The sequence below is a fragment of the Ctenopharyngodon idella genome, chromosome 5 (genome assembly GCF_019924925.1).
Source record: "Ctenopharyngodon idella isolate HZGC_01 chromosome 5, HZGC01, whole genome shotgun sequence".
NCBI lineage: Eukaryota > Metazoa > Chordata > Actinopteri > Cypriniformes > Xenocyprididae > Ctenopharyngodon > Ctenopharyngodon idella.
Genome location: NC_067224.1, coordinates 7,542,171 through 7,561,392, shown reverse-complemented (window position 1 = coordinate 7,561,392; position 19,222 = coordinate 7,542,171). Strand labels below are relative to the sequence as shown.

Below are 19,222 nucleotides of genomic sequence, written 5' to 3'. Positions count from 1 at the left end.
GCTACTGTGTTTTTTAGTGTGCTGTGGGAGAAACTGAGGGATGGTGTAAAACAAAAAATAGTACTTCCCCTGTTCTGTATAGAAATGAATCCGTATATGCTATCAACTCAAAGAGAAATTTCTAAGTGGTGTATAGTGGGTGTGGCCTCGGCATTCAGGCAATTATTTATTTTTATTTATTCATTGTGGATATTGGGTTTGACCACTAGAAGTTTATAGTGAACTGTCCATGAGATTATTTATTTATTTATTTATTTATTTATTTAGGGGATTCCAGCTATACATTCAGATTTTCATTATTATTATTATTATTATTTTTCTCTTTTGGTGGTGTAGAGGATGAGGAACATTTATTGAATAATTTGTTAGCTATTTATTTATAATTTTTTTATAAATACATTTTTTTATAAATATTTTTTTTTTTTGTTTCTTGCATCTGAACTTTCAGTAAAAATAAATAAATAACACACACACACACACACACACACACACACACACACACACACACACACACACGTTTTTAACCCAGCACTTAAAAGTGCTGGGTTAAACAACCATTTTGGGGTTATTTTATACATATTATATGTTATTTTATATATACATACAGTCAAACCAAAAATTATTCAGACATTTTTTATATTTTTGATGTATGTTTACTAGTGGGTGCAGGACACTATAGTTAATTTATGTAAATGAGGATAGTAAAATGAAGTAAACTGTGACATATTATACTCAAAAATTCTTCATACAGTGGACTACCAGTAAAATTGTTTAAAATTATTTAGACACTTTGACCTGACCATGTTTTGCTTAAGTGTTATCTGACATAATTAAGATTATTTTTTTCTGACACAGTTTAACTCTGAGATCTTGTCATATTTCATTACCATTTTTTTAAACTATAGTGAATAAACTGTATTAATGAATGAAATGTTCAAGGTGTCTGAATAAATTTAAATTTTGGTTTGACTATATATATATATATATGTGTGTGTGTGTGTGTGTGTGTGTGTGTGTGTGTGTATATATATATATATATATATTTTTTTTTTTTTTTTTTTTTTTCCAGCATTTATTTTCCATTCAGTGTTTTTTTCCACAGTTTGTTTAGTTGGTTGTTTTTTGGGTATAGTGCTGTGGAGTTGTTTATTTATGAATTTATTTATTTGAGAGCATTTATTTTGTGTTATAGTGAGTGTTGCATCTGAATATTCAATTATTTATTAATATATACAGGTGCTGGTCATATAATTAGAATATCATCAAAAAGTTGATTTATTTCACTAATTCCATTCAAAAAGTGAAACTTGTATATTATATTAATTCATTACACACAGACTGATATATTTCAAATGTTTATTTCTTTTAATTTTGATGATTATAACTGACAACTAAGGAAAATCACAAATTCAGTATCTCAGAAAATTAGAATATTGTGAAAAGTAAATTTTGAAAGTAAAATTTTGCATTTCCTTTGGAAATCAGGGTCCCAGAGTCTGGAGGAAGAGAGGAGAGGCACACAATCCACGTTGCTTGAGGTCCAGTGTAAAGTTTCCACAGTCAGTGATGGTTTGGGTTGCCATGTCATCTGCTGGTGTTGGTCCACTGTGTTTTCTGAGGTCCAAGGTCAATGCAGCTGTATACCAGGAAGTTTTAGAGCACTTCATGCTTCCTGCTGCTGACCAACTTTATGGAGATGCAGATTTAATTTTCCAACAGGACTTGGTACCTGCACACAGTGCCAAAGCTACCAGTACCTGGTTTAAGGACCATGGTATCCCTGTTCTTAATTGGCCAGCAAACTCGCCTGACCTTAACCCCATAGAAAATCTATGGGGTATTGTGAAGAGGAAGATGCGATATGCCAGACCCAACAATGCAGAAGAGCTGAAGGCCACTATCAGAGCAACCTGGGCTCTTATAACACCTGAGCAGTGCCACAGACTGATCGACTCCATGCCACGCCGCATTGCTGCAGTAATTCAGGCAAAAGGAGCCCCAACTAAGTATTGAGTGCTGTACATGCTCATACTTTTCATGTTCATACTTTTCAGTTGGCCAAGATTTCTAAAAATCCTTTTTTTTGTATTGGTCTTAAGTAATATTCTAATTTTCTGAGATACTGAATTTGGGATTTTCCTTAGTTGTCAGTTATAATCATCAAAATTAAAAGAAATAAACATTTGAAATATATCAGTCTGTGTGTAATGAATGAATATAATATACAAGTTTCACTTTTTGAATGGAATTAGTGAAATAAACTTTTTGATGATATTCTAATGATATGACCAGCACCTGTATTTATTAAAATACCGCTAGTAATATATAATCAATCATAATTAAGACACATATACAGTACATATATTATAAAAAATCGCATTCATAAAATAAACACATAGAGATAACGCAGATATAATGTCAAGTTCAAAGTCTTTTCTGTCTTGTTTTTTTAATCATATTCTAAAGACAGCGCCGCCCATTCGGTGTGCGCATGCGCAGTGCGTGTTATTTCTACAATGACGTTGCTCTGTCTCTAGTAGCCTGTTCTGCTGGGCGCTCCTCGCTTTCCTTCAGAGAGCCGCTTTTCTAAACTCAGCCCCGGGAAACCATGGCCGAGCAGGCCTCGGGATCCACCCAGCCGCCTCAACATGACGGTAAGCGTCTTTCTCCTCAAGGAAAGGTTTATTGTGCTAATTTAGCTGTGCTCATTGTAGGCCTGAGGCCTGTTCGTCCAAGGATTAGCCAGCAACAGTCAACCGGCTGACAGATAGCCTACACTATTATTTGCCTATTTATTAAAACGCTCTCATATGATGCTTTAGTGCTTGATATGTGTCGATGCTTCTGACAACTCTTTTTGCACAAAGCATTTTTTAAGCTAATCTTTAGGTACACAGAAACGTGTTTATATGGTCAACATGGTGATGTTGCATCCAGTGTGATCAGCAGATGACAGCTGGACTGACAGTGTTGTAAGACTCTCAGGACAGACAGTGGTTTGTGTTTTTTATGATCTTATATATTTGAAGTGATTGAATATCATGTCTAAAGGTTTGTAATGTTGCTCATGATGACACGGTTCGCGTGCATTTACGTTCATACAGTGTTTTGATGCACGTATTGATTTGAACCATGCATGGATGTGTTTGCCACATAAGCATTACCTTGTACTGACAAAAAGTGTTAAATGTTTTTTTTTTTTAACATGCCATTATTGTGACATACTTCAAAGTAATTTGAAGTACCATGGTATAAAGTTGTATAAGTCTACTTCAGCACTTTAAGCACAATATGACAGAAATGTTTGTGATTAGATGGACTGGAGGGAGATTATATATAATCCATTATTTTTGCTCCATGATGTGCAGTTTCTTTGCTTTTTGTGTAATGGTAAATACACATCTGGCCAGTTGCCACAATTGCATTAGCTTTTAAATGTATTAATATTATTAGGTATAGCTCAAGTGAGATTTTATGGAAACACTTTTTTTTTTTTTTCAATTAATATGCAAATCTATGCAGTTGCTGCTTTGATCCCGTTGAGCTACATTTTTGGTGTAGGTTAAGTTCAGAGAAAGTCATCTGTCCTCCCTAAAGGCTCGTGGTTGCTTTGGGTGTAGTCGTCGTTTACAAATCCAACAAAGACTTTTGCTGCAAATATGTGTTTGTAAAGTCTAGTATTTAGGCCTAATCAGAGTAAAACCCAGTGATAGAGATGTATGATCTGACAGGACATACTTGCGGTTGATTGATCTATATGGCTGTACTGGCTTGGACTTGATACTAGAGTCTCTGTTTGTTTACTTGAATGAAATACTGCTCGTCTAGAATGATGTAGGGATCTTCACCGCATAAAGAAGTTTTTGTTGTAGGTTGCTGTTCTCTAAATTAATTATGCCAGCTGGCATAATGGCTGTTAATCAAGCTGAGGCTTTATCCTTATCATCTATGGGTATGATTCAATCAGCATATGTGTTACAGCAGTAAAATGTGCAAGACATCATGTAATTCATGTGTGTGTATATATAAGCTTTAAAATGTCACGGAGTTCATATAGTTGTCATCTTTGGTTGCTTACCATGGAGTTTATTTCAAGTTTGGAAAGAAATTAATTTTATAGTACTTTATAAGCCTCCCTGCAGCTCCAACCAAAGTAAGAAGTCAAAGTTGTTTGTTTAAAGAAGACTTTTACATCATGTTTGATTAGTGAGAGTGCATGAGAATCAAATACGTCATGTGTTAACTAAACTCCAAAGAACGTCAGCTCTCTTTTGATTTTTCATTGGTCTAAAGTTTTCAATGCTTGAAATCAGTACTACCGTTTAAATGTTTTGGGTCAGAAAGATTTATTTATCTTTATTTTTTAATTAATACTTTAATTCAGTAGGGATGCATTAAATTGACAATGACAGTAAAGTGATGAATATTGGTAATAATAACCAAATCAGCATATAATGATTTCTGTCATGTGACACTAAAGACTGGAGTAATGGCTGCTAAAAATTTAGCTTTGCCATTACATATATTTTTAAATATATTCAAATAGAAAACAGCTATTTTAAATTGTAATAATATTACTTTTTTTTTTTTTTGCTTTTGTTTGTTTTTTGTTCAATTAATTGCATCCTTGGTGAGCACAAAAACGTAAAATAAATAAATAAATAAAAAAATCATACCGCCCTCAAAATTTTGGATGGTAGTATATCTTCAAAAAAAAAAAAAAAAAAAAATAATAATAATAATTTTGCCAATAAATAAATAAATAAATAAATAAATAAATAAAATTGACAAAACATACATAACAGATTTTAAAAACAAGAAACATGTTTTGTGCACTGACATTAGTGAGAGCTAACACTATAATTTAGCCAAGCAAGCATGGTTATCTCAGCCTCTCTTTTTGCTGTTGAAAATGTCCCATCATGCATTATTTACTCACATTTTACTCCTGTGTGTAAAGAGCCAAAGTGCCATTCAGAGGTTGAAGGTGTAGATTTTGTGAATGTGTGGCACTGATGGATGATGTGATGCTTTGGCAGGGGTTCTGCAGCAGCGCGCGGCCGAGCAAGAGCAGGATCGAACCGACTTCCTGAAGCTCAAACAACAGCTGGAGATGGAGTTCAACCAGAAGCGGGCCAAGTTTAAGGAACTCTATCTGTCTAAAGAAGGTAATATATGGTTTACATTATCTGCTGATGGACCAGTAAGATACAGAAAACTGAAGTAACACTGAACGGGTCTGAATTTCTTAACATCAGTTGCATCTCCATACAAATTCTTGCTAGAGTTTTCCTAACTAACTCCACTTTATTTATTTATTTATTTATTTATTATTATTTGTTTGTTTGCTTGTTTGAATAAAACAAATAAATAAAACAATTAGAGATGCACCGATGTATCGGCTAACAATCGGTATCGGCCGAAAAAAGCTATTATTATCACTATCAGCCATCGGCCATCAGGACCGATTATATCCTGTCAATCAAAAGGGTGTGGAAAGACGTGTTCAGACTGCAACACATACATACTGTGTGTGAAGAAAATCACTCTTGTGTTGAATTTTAACACATTAACAGTTTAAAAATAGTGACGTTAAAGCAGGCTCTTTTTGACCCTATGAATCACTCGTAGTTCAAGCCAGGGTTGCCAGGTCTGGGTTTTTTTTCCTACAGCAAATATTATTTGTAGCGCCTCCCATCCAATAATCGCAAAAAGATTTGTGCTTTATTACTTCTGATAAGAATTAAAGTTTCAGTTTTTAAATTCTGTCCATTTTATTATGAAATTCAAACAATAAATGGCGTTTTGACGCTCTTAAATGTGACGTGTCAGATCACTGTAATGCCTCAGTTCAGGCGGCAGCTCGGAGCGCGAGTCTTTTCTTCCTCTTCAATACAAGTTATATCTCGAAAAACATGAATGAACATCAAAGGTATGTTGAAATATATTGTACAACTTGCCAGAATGTATCATGTCTCATGTAATCGCTTGATTTGTGTTTCAACCGCAGAAAGACATCAATAAAACAGCTTGTGAACAATATGTCATATCATGTCACATTTACCTCATTTACATGTTTTCCAGTGTTCACAGTTCCTTAGCTATCTACATATAAAAAAAAACACTAGAGGGGAGCTTATTTACTATTTAATTATGTTTGTGCAAATTTGCCATGAAGACAAGCGCTTATGAAAACTACCCTTACATTTCAGTTTTTATTTGAGTGTAATTATTATATCTGAAAATAAACAGCAGCTGAATATAATACCTCTGCTGCTAATTGTAACCTCTAAAATTGTAGTGTACCAAATGAGAGGGTTCCCTGTATAGTTTGCAACATTATTTGGGAGAGATTTTTTTTTTTTCCTTAAGAAAAACCAAACTATCGGTATCGCCCGATATCATTCTGAATAATCGGCTATCAGTATCGGCAGAGAAATTTAGTATCGGTGCATCTCTAAAAACAATAAGTAATAATTCAAACGAGTTCTAATGTGTTTGTTTGTTTTTGTTTATGTATTGTTTTTCTTTTTCTTTTTTTATTTGTTTTGTTTTACTTACTTATATTTCTTTATTTTTATTATTATTATTTTTTCTTTTCTTGTTGGCTGTATAAAGTTAACATAGGTGTCCTTGCAGAGTAACCAGAGGTGTATTTCATCACATTAACTATGAACATGGTCCACTGACATTTGACAACCACAAGGCCTTCATTTTGCCTTTGTTTTGTAGTATATAATAAAAGTTTATCTTGTTTTATCTAACAAACTTCATTTTGTAAAAAAAGTTATTTCAGTTAATTCAGTGATATTCACATGTTTTTAAACATGGCTTAAGTCTTCTTTTTGGAGCCACTGTAGTTCCAAGAAATATGAACACTAATCTTTGGTTTTAAAGGTATTTAAAGGTGATTTCTGAGAATCATTGAAAACACTGTTGATATTTGAAATCAACCCAAACAAACACACCCCCCCCCTTCATTGCTCCGCTCACAAAATGCACGAACACACAATGTAAGAGTGGTTGTCTTTTTATCATAGCAGAAGCGAAAAATAAAGCGAAGATGACGAACAAACGACAAAGAAGAACAAAACAGTACACGAGTATGTGCTAGCAAGTGTTCATTGTTAGTCGCCAGCAGCACACACTCAAAACCAATGTTACTCACGTATGGAGCAGAAACAACACAAACTCGGCATCCGTTTTCAGGCCTTTCCACTTGCTGGAAAGCTTTTCTAATATTAACACGGGTCCTAAAGCTCTTGCGTGATCATAACCCTTCATTTTCCAGTGATTTTCCTTCTCTTTTGTAATGTCTCTCATCATCACTCTTTCTACAGTCTTTCTTCAAATCTCCCTCTTGCTCACTCTCTCTCCTCCCCCATCATGAGTGGACACACCCCTTACTGCTGATTGGCTACAAGTGTGTTGTGGTGCTCGATCCACTTTCAACAGCGTTTCTTAGAAATCGCTTACTGGGAAAAATATGTGGGTTTTGCACTCGATGACTCTTTCCTCAAACCAGTTCTCACCTTTTCAATAGACATGTACAGTAACACAATCCATTATGCCTGGAGGCACACAGATACAGAAGACTAAACAACTAGCAAACAGTTCAGCTGTCATAGATCTTTATTTCATAGTTAATCTGTCCTGGGGCGGGACGAAAGTACTAAACCAGATAAGGTTTAGGTCAAACATTTCAAACAATGTTAGCAGGGATCTGAACACGAGGCTCCTTTTACACCTAGTACAAATGTGTCAGGTGATCTTATCACAAGAGGATCAGCAATAAAAATGGGTCCAAACAGGGTCTAGTTAAGTTAGTTAAACATCATTTTTAGGACACAGTGGAAGAGGGAGAAAATGTTGTAGCCCTTACAGAACTGAACCTGCTGGTTCCTCTACATAAACCTTTGTGCTTGTCCTGTAAATATCTCAGATGAGCTGAAGAAGCAGACTGCTATACTGGAGAAGGCCCAGGCAGAGCTGAGCAAGATGCAGGACCAGCTGGCCGAGGCTAGAGCAGAGATGGAGACCATCAAAGCCGTGGCCACCGTCTCTGAGAGCACGAAGCAGGAAGCCATCGACCAGGTCAAGCAGCAGTGGCAGGAGGAGGTGGCGTCACTGCAGGCTATTATGAAAGGTAATAGGATACTGATTATTTTTATGCTAAAGTGTCTGATAACCGATACTCAGAACCAAGTTTTATTTATTGTGCTATTTCTGCTATTTGAAACGATAACTAAATCATTCATCACTATCCTGAAGTTGACTGAACTGCTTTGCGTGACTGATATTGCTTTGAGTAATAATAATAAAAAGTGAAATTTTTTGCAAGCAATACATAAATAGCACGATTTTATGCCACCACGCCACTCAATTAATGACATAATAGATGATGCCATTTATTGGTCTTTTTCATATTACCTACGTTACAAGTTTTACAGATTTTTACTTTTGTTCAGCAAGGACACATTGATCAAAAGTGACAGTAAAAACATATATAATGTTACCAAAGATTTCTCTTTTAAATAAATGCTGCTCTTTTGAAAAGTTATTTTAGTTTTGTTTATATACTATTGTATTTTCTTTTTTTTTTTGTTATTTTGAAGTGGGTATTATTTTTATGTTTTCAGTTTTCATCTTAATTTTAGTTTTTGTTTTTTAGTGATTTTATCATGTGATTATTTTTATTAGTTTTTTTTTTTTTATATATATTACTGTTTAGGTTTATTTTTGTTCTTTTGGTTTTAGTTATTTATTTCCATTTAGTAATTATAGTGTTTATTTCAGACAACATTTCTAAGTTTTGTTTAAATTTCGTTTTTCATTTTATTTCGTTATAATTTTTGTTTTAGTGTTTCATCTAATATTAATAATTTATTTCAGCTTTACTTCAATTAACAATTTTTTTAATATTTTTAGTTTTTTTTTTTTTTAAGATAGTAACCCTGCGTTTAAACCTTCTAATCAAAGAATCTTGAAAAAATGCATCAAGGGTTCCACAAAAAATTTAGCAGCACAACTGTTTTCAACATTGATAATAATAAGAAATGTTTCTTGAGCAGCAAATCAGCATAATAAAATGATTTCTGAAGGGTCATGTGACACTGAAGACTGGAGTAATGATGCTGAAAATTCAGCTTTGTTCACAATATTAGTTTTTAATGTGTTTTTGTTCAGATAAATGCAGCCTTGGTTGAGACTTCTTTCAAAAACAAACTTTCTAAACTTTTGACCAGCAGTGTATGTATTTGTAAAAGATATGGGTTTTTTTTTAGTTTTTTTTTTTTTTAATAGAGTCCCCCCCCCCCCCATTTATCAGTAACCTGCTATTTAAAAACTGCAAAACCGTATTGTCATTTTAGCCAATATACAGTAGTCAACATTTGAAGTGGATCAAAACCTTTCATCAAAGTTGTCCTAAAACCTTCTTCTTCGTACAACTTCTTAGGACAACTTTTATTAACTTTTTTGATCCATTTCAAATGTTGACTACTATATTTAGGCCAGTATATTTAAAAACCTACTATTTTTGCTAGGGTGCTCAACAAGATGGGCGTGTTGACAATTTTTTGTGTGAATTTGTCTGTCGAAGTGCAAGACTTGAAAGAGAACTCAATATTTCTCTTTCGTGCGCGCTTCGGATGATTGCACATTTTTTCACAGCGTGTGCGCGAGTTCTCTTTCAGGTCTTGCACTTGAATGTTTAAATCGGCAAGGCTTAAATGAGTTTCAACTGGTCATATAGAGCATGTGTGGAGAGCGGTATTATTATAATTATTTTTTTATTTTATTTTTTTTTTTTAACTGTTACACCCATAATTTCTACAAAGCCCCTCCTTCAGAAAATCTCAGAGTGCTCTGATTGGCCAGCTGACCCAGTGCGTTGTAATTGGCCAAACACCTGAAATGTGTGTCATAAATGGACGTCTCTTACTTTACCATAATCACAAGCTTCAACTTCTAAAGCAAATGTAAACACACAGTTAATAATGTTGTCAGTATTACCGCATGAGTTCAAGCCGATGTCACATTCTGTAAATGTGGATGATCAAGCAGATCAGTTTTGCTAGAGTATTTTGGAGAGTATAAGCTTTGTAACTTCTCTTATAAATGCACAAACGTATACATTACACACCAAAGGAAAATATTAAAAAGCCTCATATGACCCCTTTAATAAAAAGAGACACATGATGTGTAGAGAAAGAAGTGCAGACAGAAATCTGCAGTCCCTCTGTGGGTTCAGATTCAGTGTAATCCTTGTTAAATTGTAAATGCTATAAATAAACCCTATTTGGACAAGGAAGGATTAGCAAGATTTGTTTTGCTATCTGTTGTGAATCTAAAATGTGTTTCTGAGGATTTCGTTTTGAAGAATAAATCCTTATCTTGACGTGCGTTCAGATGCAGAGCGGGAATTTAAGTTGCAGTTCCAGCAGAAGCTGGAACAGGAGCGCGCTCAGTGGTCACAGTACCGTGATGGGATGGAGCGAGAGGTGGCTGAGCTACGCCGCCGTCTTACTGAGGGACAGGAGGAGGAGAATTTAGAGAATGACATGAAGAAGGTGTGGTTTGCTTTTTGATATATCTACTTTATGATTTTAGTTCCCTGAACTGTGAAAGAGATGATGCATAGACATTTTCTCGGAATCGTGACTCAAAGCGAGAGTGTTTGAATCATGTTGGTTTTGGGTCTGTTAAGCAAGCTTGAGTTTGCATCAATCTAGGCTCAGGAAGACGCAGAGAAGTTACGCTCAGTGGTGATGCCAATGGAGAGCGAGATTGCAGCACTGAAGGCCAAACTGTCAAGCTCAGAAGATCGAGTTAAGGAGCTTGAGGCGGCAAAGGTTAGTGTATCAAAAAGTGGAACTGAGAGCCAGACTGTTTTGTTCACATTTATTATTAGACGTGACACATTTCTGTGTCATTTCATTCCTTTTATGTGGTAATTCCATGACCTCATAAATAGGCAAATTCACACCTGGCCAAATAAATCAAGGCTGCACCTGCATTACAGCCTTTAGTTATGATTATGACTATGTGATGATAATGTTTTGTCCTTAGGAACGAGTAATAAATCATTTGAGTCTTGTAAAAGTTGTTGGAAGTCAATGAGCCAGCAGCCATCTCAGCTGTAAAGTTGAAAGGTTGTAGATGATCCTGCCATTTTATTTTCAAACATAAAAAATGTAAGGTGTGGTTTAAAGGTTGCGTGAAGGCCTCTGTTTATGGGTGCTTTTACTTTTAATCATGAAAAATGAAGTTTGGATCATGTGCTTGGTTAATTCCCAGGTGAAGGAGCTCAATCACGTCCTGGAGGCTGAAAAATCATGCCGTACAGACTTGGAGATGTATGTTGCTGTCCTCAACACCCAGAAATCTGTCCTTCAAGAGGATGCAGAGAAACTTCGGAAAGAACTCCATGAAGGTATGCAACCAAAAAAAAAATTTTAATGCAAACTTGCACTTTCATAGAACAAGTATTTGTTTTTGTAATTCTACATTTTCTTCTTATTTTGGCCATTTCATGTAGGTTGCATCATGCTTTGTACAGTCTCTATGCTTACATTTTTGTTTAGGAGCTATTGTGACCCCAAAGTGCACAGCAAAATATTTAGGGACCCAATTGATTGATTCATTTACTTATTAACTTAGTTACTTGCGTTATCTACACATTACCGCATATACCCAAGCAGACACAGATATAAGATATACTTGAGATATAACAGTGGTTCTCAACTGATTAAGCCATGGGACCCACATTTTCCCATGGTCATGGTAATTTGAACCAAACAAAGTCATTTCTCAGAAATGGTTGACACACACAAGCACTTTACTTAACATACACCTAAATTGTAAGAATATCACTAACACTGATGAATAAACAGTATGAGGTAAGGCTATTAAATAGCAGTCAGAAATTAAAGTTCGTAAGGTATGAGCCACCACAGTCATCAAAAATATAGAAAATAACAGTGGTATTTTGGGTTAAAATACCACTGGTTTTTTTTGGGTTAAGGTTGCAGGAAGTACAGTTACCATGGTAAATGCACAATACAAATTAACTGTTAAAGAGTTAGTTCACCCAAAAATGAAATTTCTGTCATTAATTACTCACCCTCATGTCGTTCCAAACCTGTAAGACATTCTTTCATCTTCGGAACACACACAAATTAAGATACTTTTGATGAAATCCAAGAGGTTTTTATTCCCCATAGAAAGCAATGTAATTACTGTCATTCGAGGTCCAGAAAGGTATTAAAGACATTGATAAAATAGTCAAAGTGACTACAGTGGTTCAACCTTAATGTTACGAAGCGACGAGAATACTTTTTGTGTGCAAAAACAAAACAAAAACAACAACTTTATTCAACAATTTTTTTCTCTTCCCCATCAATCTTCTACGCAGTTGACACTTTGGGGTTAGTTCTTTTATTCCGCAAGCACACATTAAACTAATAAATTGATTAATAGTGACTGTAAAGACATTTATAATGCTACAAAATATTTCTATTTCAAATAAATGCTGTTCATTTATACTTCCTATTCATCAAAGATTCATCAAAAAAAAAAAATGTAATAATGGTGTCCACAAAAATATTATGCATCAACAGTTTTCAACATTCATAATAATAAGAAATCAGCATATTAGAATGATTTCTGAAGGATCATGTGACACTGAAGACTGCTGTAAAGATGAAGAAAATTTAGCTTTGCCATCACAGGAATAAATTATATTTTAAAATAAATGTAATATTATTTCACACAGTTACTGTGTTTGATGTAACAAAATCTTACTGACCCCACATTTTGATTTAGCTTTGATTTAGTTCTTAGCAAGCACTCTCTTGTATGCACCTCCTTATATGACATTAAGGTACAGTGTTTTATACATGACAGTAAATTATGTATAATACACTGTCTTATATAAAACACTACACCTTAATGCCATATCAGGATGAGCATAAAGGATGGTTTTGCATTAAAAAACAGTGAAATGCAATCACAAGACATGTTTTTAAGAGTTAAACTATTTTTAACACGATGTCTTAAAATTCGCCGTTCGTTGCTCAGAAAACAGCGATATGTAGCATTTGCAAGACCGAATACATCCTGTGTGAATGCTCTTTTACATGCTTGTAAACCTTTGCACACTTTCTTTGTTGACTTATATGGTATTGAACTGCTGTCTATCACAATGTGGAATGTAATTTAGATGCAGTACCGTGATGGGATGGAGCGAGAGCATGAGTTAGATGCATGAGTTTGTGCTGATGGTGTTGTGATCAGATGTCACTCACACAAGCATGCCAATGTTGTTATTCACATACACAGTAATTTTCACTCACAAATGTGGGTGAAATGCTTGTACTAACAGGTCAGGTGGCAGAGAGTCAGACTTAACCTGAAAGTTGTGGTTTCGATTCTCAATACCGACAGGAAAATGTACTTTGGGAGTGAATGAACAGTGCTTTCTTCCACCCTCAATACCCATGACTGATGTGCCATTGAGCAAGGCACCTAACCCCCAATCACCGCAAATGGCTGCCCACTGCTCCGTGTGTGTGTGTGTGTGTGTGTACTACTACTCACTGCTCCTAATGTGTGTGCACTAACTTGGATGGGTTAAGTGCAGAAAACAAATTCTGAGTATGGGTTACCATACTTGGCCGTCACTGTCACTTCCACTTTATATCCCAGTACAAAGTCAGTTGATTTCAGCTGATTGACGTCCTGTTTGAATTGTGGTTTCTTTAAGTGGTTCACCTGCTGGAGTTGGAGCGGCAGCAGCACAATCAGCTGAAACACACTTGGCAGCGTGCGAACGATCAGTTCCTGGAGTCGCAGCGACTGCTGATGCAAGACATGCAGCGGATTGAGAGCGTGCTGTCCTCAGAGCAGCTGCGGCAGGTGGAGGAAATGAAGAAGAGAGACCAGGTACTTCTGTTTTTTTTTTTTTTTTTTTTTTTTTTTTTCGTTTTTTTTAATGAACTGGAAGCATTAATTCAGTTATTAAAAACGCAGACTCAAAGGAATTCTCAATTGAGGTTGCTTACTAGTGTAGAAGTATGCATGCATGAAGAGAATTTTTCTGGTTTCACTAAAATCAAAAGTGCTACACGAAGCAACAATTCTGACAATAAGAACTTAGGTTTAACTTGGGTCAGTATGAAGTGGGATTGTAGATATTTTATAGTAGGCAGAACTACTTAGCAGAAATGAAAACCAATTTTTATTAAAGGGATAGTTCATGTTCAAGTTCATAGATTAGAAGATTTTTTTTGAACATTTCTCTTTTTTTTCGCTCCATACATTGAAAATCAACGGTAGCCAATGTTTTTGGACCCCAGCATTCTTTACAATATCTTCTTTTGTGATCTGACACTGCATACAGCTTTAAAGAAGTGAGGGGATTTATCTGGTTGCTTTGTGTTGCATCTGGATAGTTCAGTGCTATTTTGACATTTATGCCAACATTTATACATTTTACCAGGAGGAGGATGAGAAAGAGCAATTGAGTCAGGCTAAAGAGGCAAGTGAGGATGATGGGACAGAGCATGCAGAAGCAGTGGAGGACTCTCTGCTCGGACTCTCCATAGAAGAGGTATCACTGTCACTCATGTAAACCTCACTAAAGCTAGAGCTATAACTGCCTTTAATTCATTGAAAAGTAACATACTGTAGTCATTTTAGGGGCTTTCGCACCAGAGGAACCTTTTCATAGTTCCTAGAACTATTGGCTGAAGTACCCGGATTTTGCCATGTTTGCACCGCAGGAACTAGGAATGATTTTAGTTCTAGGAACTCTTTTTGAGGGAACTAAATTAGCTCCTACTTCAGAGTAGGGTCTAAACCCGCACCATAGGAACTATCAGTGACGTGAGCGTACGTTGATTGGTCAAACGCATGTCAAACACCGGCACCCGGCATTTTTAAAAAGCCGTGTAAACATATTTACTTCACGAACATGGAAAACAGTGATAACGGCATATACCTGTTGTCTGCAGGGTTGTGTTCTTTTCTCCGCCTCGATGATATGTAAAACTGAAAGTTGTCAAAGGAGATTTCGTCTCTTAGCCCCACTTTTTGCTCTTTCAGTCACGTAAATTATGCGTTTACATTCCATCTCCATTATCATGAAACCCCCGACACAATACAGCTCAAATACAGCTCCGATCACGGCATCCTCCATACACCAGTTTTTAGTGTTTGTAAATGCTGCGCTTAACGCCGCTGTCAGCCACTTCACAGTTCCTATTCCATGTGTGAATGCAACCAGGAACATGGCCCGGGGAAGAAATTAGTTCTCAGGGAACTATCCTAGTGCCTAGTTCCTATAACTGAGTTCCTAGAACTATTCGGCGCGAAAGCCCCTTATAATTATGTAAGGGACAACTTTACAGCTCCAATTATAGTTATTGCTAAAATACTGTTCATATATAGAGGGTATGCATTGATGTCACTGTCCTGCTGGGACACGCCCACATCCTGTAACATGACGGACTTCAGTAGGGGAAAGTGCAAAAACGGGAGTAAAACAAATGATTACCTTCTTAAATTATATCCATAGTGATCCTTTCAACTTACCAAAAAAAACAATGGTCCATGGACATTGACATATGGCCAGGAATCGAGTTTTCTTGACATTTATATGTACCTGATTTCAATGTCGGGGAAATCAAAGCCAGACAACACTATAATTATAAAATAGGTAGATCTAAATCTGGATGATCATGTCTTTCAGACAGCGCACATAGAGCGAAATGAGTTCTCTTTCGCTGCTTATTGCGCTTCAACGGTTTAAAAGGCTTTTTTTTTTTTTTTTTTTTTATAAAAAACACTATGTTTTAAAGCGCATGCAAATAATAAACTTTCGTGACCGCACAGCACACGTGAACTGATTTTCTCTTTCTGTATTTGATCTCAGTCTCACCTCAGCCACAGTATCCACAGCTCTTTGCACTCTCTGGACGCAGACACCCCAGGCCGCCCGGACAGCTCTGATCCTTATAAAGATGGGCTTCGGAGGGTGCAGTCCACAGACAGTCTGGGTTCTTCGGGAGGAGCCCTACAGCCTCATGGGCTGGGTGGACACAACAACAAGGCCAAGTCAGCCAGCCAACTGGACGAGTCAGACTTTGGTCCTCTAGTGGGGGCAGACTGTGTGGGCTTTGATAGCATGGACACCTCCTCCATATCATCCCTCCAGCCAGGACACTTTCTCCTCACCAAGGACCAGGAGAAGGCCATTAAGGCAATGACCCCAGAGCAGGAGGAGACCGCATCACTCCTGTCCAGCATATCTCATATGGCCGATACAGCTTATCTGCCTCCGACTGGCTACCGAATGGTCAGCGAGAGCGAGTGGAATCTGCTTCAGCAAGAGGTTAGTTAGTAGATGCTTTGAATGGCTGTTTTTGTTTATTTCTAGGTTGAACATATTTGATGACTCAGCTGTCTAGTTTAAAGTCTGTGTTTTGTTTTCTGTACAGTGTCAGTGAAAATATGTTATGATCTAAAAGAAGAGTTAAAGGAACACTCCACTTTTTTTGAAAATAGGCTCATTTTCCAACTCCCCTAGAGTTAAACAGTTGAGTTTTACCGTTTTCGAATCCATTCAGCCGATCTCCGGGTCTGGCGGTACCACTTTTAGCATAGCTTAGCATAGTTCATTGAATCTGATTAGACCGTTAGCATCACCTTAAAAAATGACCAAAGAGTTTCAATATTTTTCCTATTTAAAACTTGACTCTTCTGTAGTTACATCGTGTACTAAGACCGACGGAAAATGAAAAGTTGCAATTTTCTAGGCCGATATGGCTAGGAACTATACTCTCATTCCGGCGTAATAATCAAGGAAATTTGCTGCCGTACCATGGGTGCAGCAGGCGCAATGATATTACGCAGCGCCTGTGACCCCCTGCTTGCACAGGGAGCATGCCTTGCAACCATGGAGACATTTGTGAGAGGCGCTGCGTAATATCATTGCGCCTGCTGCAGCCATGGTATGACAGCAAATTTCCTTGATTATTACGCTGGAATGAGAGTATAGTTCCTAGTCATATCGGCCTAGAAAATCGCTACTTTTCATTTTCCGTCGGTCTTAGTACACAATGTAACTACAGAAGAGTCAAGTTTTAAATAGGAAAAATATCGAAACTCTTTGGTCATTTTTGAGCGAGATGCTAACGGTCTAATCAGATTCAATGAACTATGCTAAGCTATGCTAAAAGTGGTACCGCCAGACCCGGAGATCGGCTGAATGGATTCGAAAACGGTAAAACTCAACTGTTTAACTCTAGGAGAGTTGGAAAATGAGCCTATTTTCAAAAAAAAGTGGAGTGTTCCTTTAAGGTTATGTTTGGAATAGCATACTATCATATTGCTTGAGAAAATTTTTTTAACTACACAGTATTTATACTGTGTGCAGTATGCCAGTTCTTTTGAATCCAAGGAATTCATGTAGGACCTACTTATGCTACATATGCTTTTATATGGCCATCAGAAACCTACAGTGCTACCATTGTCCAATTCACAAAGAAAAGAGTCTTTTGAGCCAGTTGTTTTTGATGAATCAGAAACATACAATGCAACCAGTATGTTGGTTGTTTAATTCCCAAACGAATGACTCTTGAGTTTTATTTATTTATTTATTTTATTAAATCAGAAACAAAACACAAAAAAAATATTTTTTTGAGCCAGTTCTTTTTGATGAATCAGAAACATACAAACAATGCAACCAGCATAGTTCATTTCATAAACAAATGACTCTTTTGAACTGGTTTGTTTTAGTGAATCAGAAACAAAGTGCAAACAAATGACTCTTTTGGGCCAGTCCTTTTTGGTGTAAGGGTGGGGAAGGTTTCTTGCGCATAGTCTTTTCAGCATGGCAAAGTAGTTTTAATTCCAAATAAACTTTTATCTGACTCTATTTTATTATGACCTTGAATTTAGTTTAGAATGCCAGTTGATTATTGGTCATTTGTATAATAGTTTAGCTACACTTGATTATTCTATTTGACTCTTTACTCTTATTGTACTTGTTCATTCGGATTCCTATAGCGCTTTGAGTCTCCGGCCGGATATACCATAGAACCAAGCTGACCAATTTAACTTCCTGTAATGGTAACTTTATATAATCATGCTGTGGTTTCCCCTTTACACTTAGTTAGAATAATATTACAATAATCAGAGGTTGAGGCTTACCCTATTCAGATTGGTCTAATAACACACTGTTGTTCTGAATGGAAAACCCATTATTAGCCTGCTGTTAGATTAAAATCTCAATCTCAGGTCGAATATTTGTAGTGTCAGTGATCAGTTTAGAAACAGGCGCCCCAACCCCTGTGATGTGTGGCAGCAGCAGCGCGAGGTCTCGGGAGAATGACCAAGCAGACACAGAGCAAGTGTGGTACAAAGCATTCTCAGATTTATTCAGGAAGAAGGGTCATATTTATAGACTTAGGTCAAACAACAATATCCAGGATGGCTTGAGCATCCAATCATGCTGCTTAAGAATCAAACCTTACCATGTATGGCATTTCAAAAAATATAATAACAAGTAAGAAATGTATGTGCGTAAATGTGTTTGTGTGTCTTCAACGAGTGAGAGTGTCAGTGTGTCCAAGGACGACTACTACTTGTTTTGTCTAGGTAGGTACATGATGTGCACCAAAAAGCCCAAGACACAAAGAAAGTCAAAAAGTGAAGCCCAAGACATAAGAAATTATTTAACACCTACACAGTCTAAGTATACATAACTAATGCCAATGTGTTCTCTAAAATATCGGTTGGTGTGCCCCACTGCTCCACCTAAGCTGTACTTTAGTCCGTTACTAACCTGAGCGTAGATTTGTGGGGTTATGGATTTAACGTAATCTACTAGAGTCAATAATTTCAGAATAAGTCAGAATAAAATCTAACGTAACAATTTATTAGTCAGGTAAATGCCAATTACATAATCAATTCAAAGATAATCAATACAAAACATCAAATGCTCAGAAATAAAGAGTAAAAGATGAATACCTGACATAAAATGACTCTTTTGAACCAGTTCTTTTTAGTGAATCAGAAACCTAAACCAATCAGTGTAGTTCAATTCACAAACAAATGACTCTTTTGGGCTGTTTTTTTAGTGAATCAGAAACAAAACACAAACAAATGACTCTTTGAGCCAGTTCTTTTTGATGAATGAGAAATATACAAACAATGCAAC

The 19,222-nt window shown here is 36.3% G+C and overlaps 1 protein-coding gene across 1 annotated transcript in view; it reads left to right on the top strand.

The window, feature by feature from the left end:
- Nucleotides 1-2,485: 2,485 nt before the first annotated feature.
- Nucleotides 2,486-19,222, top strand: part of rabep1 (rabaptin, RAB GTPase binding effector protein 1) — a 33,956-nt gene continuing 17,219 nt past the window's right edge. The window contains exons 1-9 of the mRNA XM_051893212.1: nucleotides 2,486-2,654; nucleotides 5,040-5,168; nucleotides 7,943-8,146; nucleotides 10,411-10,571; nucleotides 10,734-10,853; nucleotides 11,299-11,434; nucleotides 13,766-13,944; nucleotides 14,501-14,611; nucleotides 15,935-16,393. Of these exons, the coding sequence (XP_051749172.1) occupies nucleotides 2,609-2,654; nucleotides 5,040-5,168; nucleotides 7,943-8,146; nucleotides 10,411-10,571; nucleotides 10,734-10,853; nucleotides 11,299-11,434; nucleotides 13,766-13,944; nucleotides 14,501-14,611; nucleotides 15,935-16,393 (1,545 nt within the window). The 5' untranslated portion in view covers nucleotides 2,486-2,608. The remainder of the gene's footprint in view (nucleotides 2,655-5,039; nucleotides 5,169-7,942; nucleotides 8,147-10,410; nucleotides 10,572-10,733; nucleotides 10,854-11,298; nucleotides 11,435-13,765; nucleotides 13,945-14,500; nucleotides 14,612-15,934; nucleotides 16,394-19,222) is intronic.